Genomic DNA, 15,770 nt, shown 5'->3' on the forward strand with positions numbered 1-15,770 from the left:
TATTTCAGTTTAAAAAATACCAAAGTAGAATTTGTTTTAACTGAAATAAACGTTTTTATGTTATAAAAATGATTGGTTCTAACTTACTGTTTTATTAAAAGTAAAAGAAATAGCAGTTGCGATGTCAAAAAATGTGATGTACGTAACCCTCGAAATAAGAGCAATGTTTTGTTGTAATGTAATTAACTGCGGCAAGAAATGCCAAATAAATAATACAAAGTTGAAAAAACTTTTAATCTTTCAGCGCAAAAGAAAAAAAGCTGGTAAAAAAATTAATATAAAGGCATTTGTGATGTTGTTTTAAATAAAGAATCATAATTGGATTGCTTTTTCTTTTAAATAAAAATGTAACACTCTGATAAAAAGATCGAAATAAGGAAATTATTTTTGTTTTAATATAATTCTCCGTCGAAATTACAAAACATCTGTTTAAGAGCAAAATAAAAAAAAAACGCATGTGTACGCGAATGTGAAAACTCATGCTTATGAGAGAACCTCGTAATCCACCAGACAATTGCGAAATCACGTTGGAAAATATATTATATAAACTAATTCCAATAATAATGCTTGAAAGTTTGTTTTTGTTTTAAATAAAGAATCGTAATTCGATTGGATTGTCTGTTTCTTTTTTTTTTTTACGCAGGAATCACCACTTATCAAGGCTCGAAGGCCACTCCAGGATAAGGGTTAATGGGTATACATTAGTCAATGTGATTATAGCGTAGTAAACATAAGTAGTGGGAATTTTGTAAATTAGGTTACTTAGAGGGACGGTTCATCAAGAACTTGTTTACGTTGGCCTTGAAGAAAATAAGATTGTAGTCAGCTGGAAAGCAGGCAAACGGAAGACAATTCCACAAGTGTGCAGTTCTAAAAAAGAAGCTTTGTCATGGAATCTGCATTTAGGTTTAGGCACAGATAAAGAGTGTGGGAAATTATTGATAGTGGTTTTGGCTAGACGAGTGTTTTTGGCGAGGGGGGGACCATAGACTGAAGCTCAAATGAGCGCTTGCCATGAAAATAACGATAAAGCAGAGGCAGGCTCGCAACGTTTCTTCTGTGGGAAAGAGGTTGTAGGGAAGAGAAAAGGGTATTCCCCATTAAGCTACGAAGTCTATTTTGAACTCTGTCAAGGTAGGATAAGCTGCTTCTAGCAGCTCCTGTCCAGATGTGGTAACAGTACTTGACCGTACCTGGCTATTATATAGTTAGAGAATTGCATCAGGAGTGAGACATCTACTAGAGCGGTAGAAGGATTCCACCATTTTTCTAGCGATCTTTGCAATGGATTTGATATACGTGTTCCATTTAAGGTCAGGAGTAAAGGTCAAGCTCAGAAGCTTGTCAAAATATGAAGCCTCCTCAAGAGAGCCATTCATTTCAACCGATGCCAGATTGGCATCAGAGCGTAGATGATGTAGAAATAGAAGCTTAGTTTTAAAATAAAAATGTAACCCTCTGATAAAAATATCGAAATTAGGAAATCGTTTTTAGTTTTAATAAAATTATCCGCCGAAATTACAAAACACCTGTGTTTAAATGCAAAAAAAATAACAACAAAAAAAACGACCACCATTAGGTGTATGAATATTGTATTTGATCCAATAGGTGGCGCCCAAGGAAAATAACTTGAAACCGGTTTCTAAAAAATCGATGTCAGTAATAATAATTCAAAATAAATTAAATTAAATATATTATCGGGGTAAATCAACTTAAAATAACAATCTTACATAGAACACTTAAAACAATTATCTCACTATGAACGGTAATTAACATACAACTATTTAGTCAAATCGATTTTTCTATATGTAATATGCAAATGAGGTTACTATAAAGTTTATGCAAGTAAGTTTTCAGTATGATAAAATATAATATAATTAGAAAAATAACAGGTCTTTTGTATATATATTAATCCAATTGTGAACAAACAAACAAACATGGATACGAATTTATATATGTATGTATATGTATATATAATTATGTCCTCAATGAGTAAATTTTTAACAAAGCAAACTTAAGATAAGAAACGCTCATCTATATTAAAAGGAGCAAACAATAATATTAAATAAAAGATGAGGAATAAAAGTTATATAGAGTTTATTATAAAACCATAACAAAAAGGGGAAAGTAATTTAGCTCATGAAATTTCGAATCTAAATGCTTTTCATCGGAAGATAATAACGGTCAAAATTATACAAAATACAAATATAGAAAACTAGCTTAGAAACATGTAGATAAGACATGAGAATAAAAAAATAGGATAATATGGTAATAAGTAATAAAAAGTAGGTACAATATATATATATAAAAGTAACACTGAGGAGTAGTGTATATCCAGGTAGAAGTTATATATATATATATATATATATATATATATATATATATATATATATATATATATATATATATATGTATATATATATATATATATATATATATATATATATACATATATATATATTGGACAGTGAAATAATAAATAATGATAAATAAAAAGAGATAGAAACAGATAGAAACAATAGAAAAGAGGGGATACAAATCTATAAACGGACAAAAATAAAAATAAAACGATTTGAAAGTGAAGAAAATATGATTAGTAAAATGTCAAAAAAGTGTTCAAAATATGTTGAAATATTAAGTAATGTAATATAATATAATATAATATTATATAATATGATATGATATATGATACGATATAATATAATATAATATAATATGATATAACATATGATATGATATAATATAATATGATATAATATAATATGATATAATATGATACGATATAATATAATATGATATAATATGATATGATATAATATACTATAATATGATATAATAAAATATAACATAATATGATATAATATAATATGATATGATATGATATGATATAATATAATATGATATAATATAATATGATATAATATGATATAATATAATATAATATTATATTATATAATATGAAATAATATTATGTAATATGAAATAATATAATATAATATGATAAATATAATATAACATGATATAATATAATATGATATAATATAATAAAATATAACATAATATGATATAATATGATATGATATGATATGATATGATATAATATAATATGATATAATATAATATGATACAATATAATATAATATGATACAATATGATATAATATAATATAATATGATATAAATAAAAAGTAAATGATACAAGTTTTTTAGTTTAAGCCTTCAGAAAACGAAGAATATGGAAACTGTTTACAAATCTAACAAGATAAAAATGTGTTAAGCATCAAGTCTTAGTAAAATTCTTTGTAAATCCTAAAAGTATTCGTATAGTGTAGCAAATCCTTAGAACACCGGTGGAATCCTGTGAATTGTTGTTAGAATAGAAAGATCCAAGTAGGAATTCTTTAAACGGAAGGTAATTAGTGGAATTTTAAGAATTAGTAGGTTTCAATCCCATTTAGTTTAATATTTACAAATGGGTATAAAATTTGGTGTATCAGACAAGAGGAATATATCAGACCACTTCCAGAAAAAAGGGAGTCAGTAAAATAATTTCATAACTCGACAAAATCACGTTCTTAGTAAATAAAATCCGGCATGGAAAATCCGTAATCAGAACGAAGGTTGAACGCATCCAAAATACAAAAATCCAGAATTCCGCTTCGATATTAGAGAAAAACTTTAGAAAATTTGATTTGAAATTCAAGAAAAAAAGATTTGAATATAAAAAAGAGGAAAATAAAATATGAAGATATATATATATATAGTAATAATTGGACGCGAGTGATAAAAACATCCAGCGTCAAATTTAAAAGTTGATTAAATAATAAAATAAATAAATAAAAAAATAGCAGAGAACATTTTTTTTAATTAAAGAATTGAAAAAGGAGGAGGAGGAGAAGTAAAGAGGAGTAGGAGGGGAAAACGAATAACTGACAACAGAGAGAATAGAAGGAGAAATAGAAATAAAGAAAAGAGGACAAATGAAGGCAATCTGTATCAGGGGTTATTAAACAATGCAAATGTCAACAAATTACAAATGAATAAAAATGGATTAAAAACGGAAATAAAACAAAAAAAACATACGTGGCAAAATAGACTAACCAGATAAAAACCGGGTAAGAGAGGGGAAGAATGACAGATCGACGATAGAGTGCACAGACATAATCTTGCTATTACAGACATAGGCGCATATACATACACAAATACAAGGAAAATTATGTAAAAGCATACAGATACATACATACATACGTACATACATACATACATACATACATACATACATACATACATACATCTATATATATGATGAGTGCTTCATTTTTTGCAGGTGATTGCCGTGAAATACAGATTTATGACTATAGGCCTCCAACTTGTTAGGTCTGCCTACATCACCATGCCTCTATTGCCAAAGGTCTATTATATATATGTTGTCGGTAGCCGAGTGGTTTAATAAATAATAATGTCAGCCCCTTTAAGAAACTTGTTTCTTCTCGTTGAGCACTTTCAGTTGTAATAAGTCGGTCAACTTAGCTCATATGCGTAGATCGTCATATAATGACTAAATTACTCTGATTGACGTTAAAAGCATTTTAAAAAGAATAAATGTTTAAATCTCAACTGTATCTCTTGCGGTTGTCGGTAGCGGAGTGGTTCAGGTCCTTGCTAATGAAGCCAGGCATGACTTCTGTTGCCAGGGTTCGAATCTCTCCACTGGCGTCAATCGTGACACCCTGAACTGATGATTCCCGAAAGAATGAAACACTAGTGCCTGTAGGTATTTAATTATGTAGTAAATAATTATATATATATAAATAATTATTTATATATATATATATATATATATATATATATATATATATATATATATATATATATGAACGAAGATGAGTTGAGTTGTTAAGGAGGCATCTATACATCATTGGATTACAGTGATGGATGCTTGTACAACACATACACCACTCTCTAAATCTTAATGGCAAGTATCCAGTGACAAGCAGGTGAGAGATGACTAGTAGAAATGCCGATCGCAGGTTTTCCATCAGAGATTTCCTTCTCCTAGAAAGCTTATGGGAGTTCCTTCTACCCCTACGCTATTTGCCTATGGCTGGGACTTAGGTTGTTGGGTACCAGAGCATATTCCACACGCCGGTGTGTCATGCATGCCTCAGCTGAGAGGGCCTTAGCTACGCAGTATGGTAACCCTCCAAAGCGGCTAACAGATACCACACCTTGCCAAAAGATGACCTAGAACTATGCATGGCAGAGGCGTTCATTTCTCTGAGGTGTATGTATGTATACCCGCATACTGCATACATATACATACATATACACACATACATGCATATATATATACATATATACATACATATGTCCGCCCAACAAAGGCACGTACATACACATGCAAATATAATCACGCAGAAATAAAAATCAACAACAGACACATGCAATTATATACAAATATAAGAACATAAATGCACACATGCACATATGTCTACATATATACATATACATACATATATACACACATATATACGCATACACATACATACATCCATATGTAGTAAAATATATATATATACACATAGAATTAAAGTATACACATACATACAGACACACACACACATAAATATATATATATATATATATATATATATATATATATATATATATATATATAATGTATACATATATAATGGCTAGAAATAATGTTTAAAATGCAAAATTCACGTATCATGGTTCAATTGCACTCTAAACAGAAGCATTCATTTCGAACGTGTTCCTATCTTAACAAAGAACCTATAATAACAATAACAATAATAACAATAATAATAACCACAATAATAATAGTAATAATAATCGCAGTAATAGCGATAACTATAATAATAATAATAATAATAATGATAACGATTATAATAATAATGATAATAAGCAATAATAACAATAATAATAACTAAAATAATTTATAGTAATAATAATCGCAATAATAACGATAACTCTATTGATAATAATAATAATAATAATAATAATAATAATAATAATAATAATAATAATAATAATAATAACAACAACATTTTTAGTGTAGGTGTTTCACCATAAACTGGCGTCACATCAAATAAATGAGAAGGGCCAAGGAGGATTGAATGACACTAATATCAATAATAATAACAACAACAACAATAAAAAGAAGAGGATTAAAAAAAATTAACGTTCACATTCTTGTTGAGCGTTGTTATTAGATAAATCATTTTCCACTGTGTATTTAAATTCAAACGGAACTTCAATGACTAACGTTCCTTTCTAAAACCTTCCTGTCTGTGGAACACAATACCACGAAACTGCTTTTCAGCTGACTACAACATGTTAGTCTTCAAGTCCAATATTAACAAATTCTTGTTTAGCCGTGCTCTTAAACAACCAAGTGCTTTCAAATTTCACACATCGTTATCAAATCTCGCGGTGTTGTCTCACCGACCATCTAACTGTTATCCTCCAGTGGCCTTGGAGCCTTGATAAGTGGTGAATCGTTAATACGAAATATATTTATTTCTTGATGCTAATTTCTGTCTTTTTCCTTTGCTATTAATTCACAGCAATTGTTCCAACACGTTCGACACCGCAACCGCCACCCTTGATGCCGCCTCCACCTTTCTCAGGTTCCACTAATCACATGCCAAGCGCCATGGCCGAATGTGGTGGCACACCCACAGACAACGCTGCAAGCACACCACTCCTAACAGACGATGCAACGATGACAGCCAATGCGAACAGCACGACCGGGACAAACAGGATGGTCTCTTTCTCGCCTGCCAATATGCTCAATGCGGGAGCTGAACAGAGAAGCGCTTTCGCACGCGTCGTGCATCGGTCGTGTGCAAGTCCACCCAGCATCATGCAGACCGTTTCCAGTCTACAAGGTAGCTCATTTTATTCTACTTATATGCTTGTCTAAACGCTAGTCTTCACAAATTTATTGCAATGAGTCAATAATTACGATTAATCTTTCCTGTTACTGATTGACATGCTGAGAGCTTATCATTTAAACTACTTGCCTTAACAAGCAACATGAATTAGAACAAATACATACAAGTCATTGTCAAGGCTGCTGCAAAGAAAATAAGCTTTCTATACCGCGTTAAAAAAGCCACAATTCACCCATACATGGAATATTGTTGGCACACCAAGCACTAGTTTATCTCTATTAGACATGGTCCATAAAATGGTATCCAATATAATTGGTCCATCAACTTAGGTCCAAATATTATTCCATCGCCGCAAAGTTGTATTTCTATGTTTGTTTTACAAGTACTTCATTAGAATATGTCCAAACGAACTGAACGTGAATACACCCGACCAACCTACGAAACAGCAAAATCTTACCCCTTCACTGTAGACGTCCCTTGATGCCGAGGACTCTTTTACTCTGAAAATTTCTTCTCTTAGTCTGCTAGACTTTGGAATTCTCTCCGTGTATCTTGCTACACCGACTGTACTAAAAGACAGACATTTAAATGCAATATTAAAAAATATCTTACCGTTCAACTCGCTGTAACCGTGGTCCCTAATTTACGGCAGTCATTTGCGACTTAGCGGCAATTTTCATTGTTTCGGGTGAATGTGAGTGAAAAAACATTATCTTTAATATCAAAGATACAAAAATAGCAACTTTTATTCAAGCGATCACATGCATTTAATTATTTTCAATAAGTATTGTATTCCCGTATACATTTCAACTTTACTATCTTTTATAATTATTTGTATTATCTATATATTAATACGATAGTGTGATTTATTTATTTTCTCTGTCACGCTCACATTCAAGTCGTTTAATTATGGACTTCCATTTCTTGTAATAAATAATTTTACCAAGAATTCTTCATAAGTTTTGGTTTCGGTTTCGATTATAAAAAAACACGATAATTAAGAAATAGTCACAGGTTTTCAACTCCCACGAATTGAACATCCCGTTCATTTCGTCCATTGAGTCAAATGAGATTCTTTTTTTCTCTCTTTAGACGATAACAGCAAAACAAATGCGAAACTCCTGTTTTATTCCGATTTTTTACCGTTGTTTTATATTAGGCATGTGAAGGGTGAAAGTACAGTTTTTACTGTGGTCATAGAAGTCGAGTTCTTGCGCTGAAAGTTTTATTTTTAAAAAAAGGCAAGAGTTTGGATCTCAATTAAGCGACGTTCATATGAAATAACGATGCAGTAGAAAAAAATGACAAATTCCCTTTTGAGAGAATAGTCGGAATCAACCCCCAACTAGAGGTTGAAATAGATTTCGAACTCAAAGCAAGCTAATAATGTGTATTATGCAGTAACACTGCAGATGGTACAAACGTACTCCATGAAAGGTATCTGACTTATACGCAGGCAGAGGATTGCATAAGAAGTCAAGTTCTTTCTGGAGTGGTAGAATGATCTGATTATTTTTCCAGCAAACTTAGTAATAGATTAAATATGTCAAGACAAGGTAGAGGATTGTATCGGCTTTGCTTAGCTACAAAGAGAAGTAATCAATCAACATGTTCGTTCACATACCTTTTAAGTTTTTCACAGTTATTGAACGAGTTATTTTCGTGTTTTTCTCAAGTGTGCGATCAAACTCGCAAACTAAGAAATAGTCACACGTTTTCACATCGCGCTCATTGAATTGTCCGTTCATTTCAAACGAGATTTGTTTCTCTTTTCTCTTTAGACGATAACAAGTGCGAAACTCCTGTTTTATTTCTACTTTTTAATAGATGTAGTTTGAATCAATGCGTCTTAATCATTCAAAGCGAAAAGAAAAATATGAGGATCTAATGTCTCTGAATGTTTACGATGAGTATTGATATGTTTTTAATAGATATATCTCCGGACAACACAGGAAACCACTTAATGTAAAAAGTTAAAATATTTTTTTCGAGTGTATTTTGTCGAAATCGGTTATCTTTTTCTGCCGAATTCGTGAATATACACGGAATTTCGAACCGAACCCTTTATTTAATTCGAAGGAGTAGCATGCTATCAATTTGTAGGTAATTTGCAATTCTGTTTTTGTTTAATATCGGAAAAAAGATTCCCGTTCGACAAGCTACATCTGAAAAACGTCCAAATAATACAAATAAGTTCAAATGTAACATGAACCAACATCTTGCTGCCCCACTCCCCACATAGTACCCCTGTAGATTATGTCCCTGATAGTAGCCCCCTACATCAAAGTGGCAACATGCCTTGTTTGGGGTGAAAATGTATTTTTTTTAATTAAAAAATAATACTGTTTTCATATTGTTTATGTTTTCTTCTTGTATTTTTTTTGGTTGTTATTATTATTTCTTTGGTAGTTTTTAATATTTTTTTTTTATTATTTAATAGGAATGGGAAGTTTCATGTCATCTCCATTTTCTGCGATCAACCCGTTCAGTTTGCCACCATGTAATAGACAAACGTACGGCAACTCGATCGTCTCGCCGGCGAAATGACTAAACAATCCGCCATTGTATGGCTGAAGATACAACCAGACGTCTAACCGCAAACAATCCATCTCATTTACGAACATCTTCGTGACGGTTACATCTTGAGTGTTACTCGCACAACGTTTTGTAACCCCTGACCTTTTTTCTAGAGAACATTTAATGAGAAGAGTTTTCTTTGTTAATTAAAAACAAATAAAAGCAAATAATGTAAAAAAAATAATTTTGAATGAAATTTTCTTTTCTTGGATTCAGTTTTTGTAAATAATTAATTCATTATCAAACTTTGATGTTTTTCTTTAACTTATTTCATTCCTATTAAATACACTTGCATTTTTTATTAATTTAAAAAAGATCAGGGATAACCTGCGAGCATATACAGGGTGTCCGTAAAGTTACTATACAGTCTTACAAGTTACTATGCAGACACCCTGTAATATAAAAAAATAAATATTAACTATTAATACAAATATAATACAATAAAACGATGAGACTGTATAGTAACTTTACGGACACCCTGTATAATAATTTCTCTTGTCAACGTGCACTAATTTGGTATCTAGTGACCACAAGTGAATAAAAATGTTATTGTAACGTTGCACAATTTTACACATGCAGACCCAACACGTTGTAGCAGAGTACGTCGCAAAGAACATAAAAGAAGTAATACCTCGAATACTTTTTTGTAACAATATTTATTCCAAAGTACTTTCTCAAACAAAACGTGAATCTCCTTCTCTCTGACCTCTGTCTTCTTCAAAGTCATCAGGTCCGTGCATACGTTCTTTTTATATTCTTTTTCTTTTTCTTTGCGGAGACGTCACTTCGCACACCACTCGGCACTTACGTACAGCCGCCATACTCTGTTACTATATAATAATAACCAATTCAAGGTTATACTATATCAGCATATATTAGGTTCGTTAATGTATTTTTGATTGTACAATGGTTTTGATTATTTTCTTTACTAGAGAGTTATCATTTATCAAGGCTCATATGCCACTGGAGGATAAGGTTTAAAGAGTATCAGGTGGCATGTGAGACAACAACGTGATGATTTGTAATGGTGGAAATCGCTCGGAATTTAATTATTTTAGAAGACGGATCAACAAAAACATTGCGCTTGAAAATGTCTCTGCTATAGTCAATAAGGAAGAAGTCGCGTAGTATTGTGTTCCAGAGTTGGATATTTTTAGGAAAGAATCTTTCCTCGTGGAATTTAGCTTTTTAAGGGGCGCCGCTTATCGTTATTTCTCGATGAGGGCGCCTCAGGCGATTAGCAATAAACTAACCTTTTTTCAAAGAGAAAAGGCAAAGTCTGAGATGGTGGACCTCATAGAACTACACAAAATCAACAGGGACTAGATCATTACAGAAATGGTCCAATCTCTGTTGATTTTGGCATATACATAAATATATACATAGATAAAAAAAATTGTACTTATGCAGAATACGAACTGCTTTATCATCGGCATGTTCCGGCAGGTTATGTAAACTTATGAAACCTTCGGGATTTATGGAACCCGAAAACACATGTCAATGTTTTTTCGTGATTCTATATGGAGGGGGGGGCAACACTAGTTAATGTTCGAAACGTTAACAAATGGTCGTAGGATAGATGTACACAGTTTTAAACAGCTGGCGAACAAACGGTTAATAAAGTTAGAAAATGTTCTTTTATTTCATCCCATGGCAAGGAGTTTATGAAATGTTTCTAGTCACCAAAGAAACATTAGGACCGATTAACATTTCTTGTGATTTGCAGCGAATTATTTACGTTATTATTTTTTAAGTGTAACGTAGTATGTATATATATGATTCCTTAATTGGAATTCATTTTTGAGATGAGCATTATATATCAATTTATTTTTATTTCGGACTATTATTCTCATCTTTATTAGTTGTTGTTTTTGATCAAAAACAACAACTAATAAAGATGAGAATAATAGTCCGAAATAAAAATAAAAATAAATTAATATGTAACGTAGTATGTAAGTATGTTTGAATATGAGGTGGTTAATTAACTAGTTGAGTTGAATATTAGGAGAAAAAGGAGACAAAACGACAAAGGATAAATAAGATAACGAGGAATAAGAATTACAGGTTAACAAGGCCGATAACCATTAGTCGCGTGCTCTCATGTAATGAATGAATGCGTGAATGTAGGATTGACATGAAATTCTTAAAGATAAACTAAAATGACCGAAAAATGGGCTGAAATGACTTAAATAAAAAAGTAAATGACTTAGAATGACTTTAATGAACTTAAGGATGAATTGAATGACCTTAAGAATGACTTGAATGCTTAAAAATAACTGGAATCCTTCAAAAACAACTTGAATGATCTGGAGAATGACTTGAATGGCTTTGAGACTGCCTGATTGTAAAGTTGGTGATCATTTAACATTAAATTAATAGAGAAAAGTGATCCCCCACTTTATATCACAAATTTACAAACATAAATACAGCATGTAGTAAGAACAGTTACTACACTTTGATCTTGGCCAAAAGGCCAAGAAAAGCGGTATTTATTTGCTCCTCCACCGAGAAAATTAGGCACAAGGCCGATTTTTAATGTGAGGAGTGAAGGGGAAATGGGGACCAGCTCCCCGGGGAGTAGGGGAGCTGGATAATGACAATTGGTATGAAGGGTTTGTATTTATTTGCTTCCCCACTGAGCAAATCAGTCACAAGGCCGTTTTTTAATGTGGAGAGAGAGGGAGGGGGAGGGAAAAAGGGGACCAGCTCCCGATGGGTGGGAAATGGGAGCTGGATAGTAACAATTGGTATGAAGGGTTGCCCCTACATTGACCAAGGTCTTATATGTGGAGCTGCCCCCACATATGGTCTTTGCTTGCAGTATCTGCCGGAACAGATACTACACTTTTATCTTGTTTATATATTTTATTGCTTTTAAAAATTTTGAAAATACAATTAAGTAAAAAACAAAAGATTTTTAAACAACAAAATTAGGCACAAGGCCCTACAAGAAATTGGGGAAGGGAAGGGTTCAAGGTCTTTGTGACTAAAGTGATTAAAAGTAATAAATGTAGACTTTGGAGTCTTACTCTTGACTGGCAACATTTACAAAATACCTCAGTCACTCTATGGATCTTAATCTAACTAATACATCCCCAGCGTTTAAGAATCATCTTGGCCAAAAGACCAAGAAAAGCTTTAAAAGCTAAGAACAGAATCTATTAACAACAGACATTTGATCTTAACCAAAAAGGCAAAGCACAAAAGTGTTACGGACAGACCTACTGACCGACCGAGTGACTTAAAGAGTCGCTTGCACGCGGCTAAAAACGCTATTAAAACATATTTGAAAAACTAAAAGCAGATTTTAAACGGTAGCTCTTTAAAGCAATTATATATATATAAGAAAGTAAGCGTTTACGCATATTTTCGAATTTTTAATCAAACAAATGGTTGAAACCATTGCCAAAAGGGAAAATATGATGGAAAAAAATGAAATCTTCTTCATTCGAAACCTTAACGCTGATCTAATAATTAAAAAAAAAAAGATTTCACCTGGTCAAAATGATAAGACCACTGATAATTTATCTAACAAAAGGCAATTATAAATTACTAAAAAGGGTCTCAGTATTTAGTATAGGCTCCATTATTACGAATTACTTCAAAAATTCTTTTCGGCATGCTTGCGACTAAGTTTTTTATCAGTTGCGAAGGAGTTTTATCCCATGTACTGAAAACTGAATCAGAAAGTTCCTTTATCAAATTATACTGGATTCCATCATTGAACATTTCTTTTGGCATCCATCCCCAAAGATTTTCAATGGGATTGAGGTCCGTCAGACGAACGAATTCTCACGAGAATTAAAAGCGGAATATTCTGTGTAGCTTATTGCCGTATATATTTTTATAACTTACTACCTACATATTGAGCACTGTTGAAGTCAATACTGAAAATTTACGCATAAAATCATATCTTCGTATATTAATTTATGTGATGAAATGAAGCAATAATATGTATGCACTTTATTTTATAGGAGCTCATAAAAACATTATGGGCGGAAGTCGAAAACATGATGGTTTTCTGACCTTCTGTAAAATTTTATAATAAATAAGCTATGTTAATTTTTTATATAATCAAGCATTTTGCTGCGGTTCTTTATAACTAATATCACACAGTTATATATATATATATACCTTAATTATATATGTATGCATATATATATGTGTGTGTGTATGTATATATATTCGTTATATATATGTATATATATATATTGTTTTATATATATATATATATATATATATATATATATATATTGTAATATATTGTTATATTGTGGGATGAGTTAGGATCAATATAACATAAAATATCTTACAGCCAGCAGAGTGTCCAGCCTTCTCGTGGGTATGTTTACAGCACATGATGAAAGAATGGAAAAATTATGAACAAATAAGAAACTTACTCGCTATACATAACGATATATGTTCATTATGGAGACACACACACACACACACACGTAACGACAAAGTATATGAAAGGTTAGAAGTCCAAATGTGATAAGATGATCATTTCTCCATTTTGAAAGTCATTCTGTTTTATTTTTTTATTATATGTTTGGTTACAGATGTTTCGGATTTTGGGCCATGTTTACGATCAAACAGCCTCATCAAATCTTACAGAATGATTTCTGTAAGGTCTAAAATAAAACACATATTTGCTCTGCAATATTATTGAGCACTCTTTTCAGGTTTTTACTCATTACCAGTTTTACTAAATATATATATATATTAAAAAATAAAGAGATAAACAGCTTTAAATCACGTTTTTATATGCGAAAAAAGAAATATATTTTCTTTTTTTTTCTATCTAATTAATTTCGGATTTAAAAATCCCTCATCAGAGAAAAAGCTTCCTGAGTTTTGTTGGTCCTATTTTAGAATACTTAAGGGTGGGCGTTGTCTGCCGAATTATAACTAAGGCAATCAACTAGCATCTATGCAATGGTCACGACTTCCGCTCGTGCAAACAATTTAGATTACCAAATGCACATGCTCAAATTCGACGTTAAATACTTCTTAATTCCCGTTGATTTTGTGGTAATCGTTTGATGGTCCCAGAGTAGAGGTTCGCCAAATGGAGGAAAAGGTTTTCATGGCTCGGTTCGAATCTTATGACCGCCGGGAATTGTTACCCTACACTTATGATTGCGTAAGCATAAAATATTACTATATCAAAGTAAAAATGAATATTCTTATTTAATTATAAATAAATGTGAGTAAGTAAATAAAATTAAATATTGTTACATAAAAATGTTCACGAATCAAAGTATTAATTACGATAGAAATCTACTTACAGAAGAGTTGAAGAAAAAACTTTATATTGAAAAGGAAAGACGTTGATTTCATCAGCTTATCAGACATTTTTTTTATTTTAATTGCGTAAAATTTACCACGAAAGAAACAGAACCCCAGTTTTCTCACCACATGAAATATTTTGAACTTTGACATGGAATCAGTCAATCAATCATGGCGGTAATTAAATACTAAGCAAAGTATGTAGTCATGCATTTGATATTTATTTATACCTCCATTTACATCTACTTAAAAATAATATGTGAAAACGAAATGCACACTCATAAAATTTAAAAATTATATTATTTATGATTGCTGTTCTATTCAGTAAGAAAATAATAGCTGACGTCAAAATAATACGTGACATCTAGCAAGAAAAATTTAAAGAATTCCAGCATAATATATACAATGGTTTTTATGTATGCATGTACGTACGTACGTACGTATGTATGTATGTATGTATGTATGCGTTTTTTCTTAATACAAATATACGTTTATGATGTATACATTCAATAAGGCTATCTTAAGATTGCAACGATTTTTTAAGCTCAGTGAAAATGGATTTACACTTTTAGAGCAATATATATATATACATATATATATATATATACATATATATATATATATATCAATTAATATATATAATTATAGTAATTACTGTGAAGATGCTAACGTTTACCAAAAACAAACCGTATGTACGTCTGAACTAAAGACAAACACATGAAGGAAAACTTTTCCATATATACGAGGAACGTTTCAAAAGTAATGCCTCCTATTCTTATTCCGCCCAGATAGATCATAGTGGATTACAAATTAAATTGTTATGGGTAATGAACTTATGTATCCATGATCTTAAATTTTTATCTCTCTGTTGCAGATATTGACGGTGTGAGACTCTAAGAAACAATCCCTGTCATGGACGTTCGTCAGAAGCAAGCATGCTTTATTGAATTACTCCATGTAGAAAAAAATGAACTGATCAACA

The 15,770-nt window shown here is 31.4% G+C and overlaps 1 protein-coding gene and 1 pseudogene across 16 annotated transcripts in view; one reads left to right on the forward strand and one right to left on the reverse strand.

Moving 5' to 3' along the window:
• Window positions 1-9,741, forward strand: part of LOC145283523 (transcription factor collier-like) — a 581,603-nt gene extending 571,862 nt beyond the window's left edge. For all 16 annotated transcript variants that reach the window (XM_080132372.1, XM_080132364.1, XM_080132367.1 and 13 more), the window contains 2 exons: window positions 6,590-6,913; window positions 9,360-9,741. In XM_080132372.1, the coding sequence (XP_079988498.1) occupies window positions 6,590-6,913; window positions 9,360-9,466 (431 nt within the window). In that variant the 3' untranslated portion in view covers window positions 9,467-9,741. The remainder of the gene's footprint in view (window positions 1-6,589; window positions 6,914-9,359) is intronic.
• A 2,086-nt stretch (window positions 9,742-11,827) lies between these two features.
• LOC145284195 (U2 spliceosomal RNA) lies at window positions 11,828-11,983 on the reverse strand (annotated as a pseudogene).
• Between the last annotated feature and the right edge of the window lie 3,787 nt (window positions 11,984-15,770).

The sequence above is a fragment of the Euprymna scolopes genome, chromosome 8 (assembly GCF_053919585.1).
Source record: "Euprymna scolopes isolate OS-2025 chromosome 8, ASM5391958v1, whole genome shotgun sequence".
Classification (NCBI taxonomy): Eukaryota; Metazoa; Mollusca; class Cephalopoda; order Sepiida; family Sepiolidae; genus Euprymna; species Euprymna scolopes.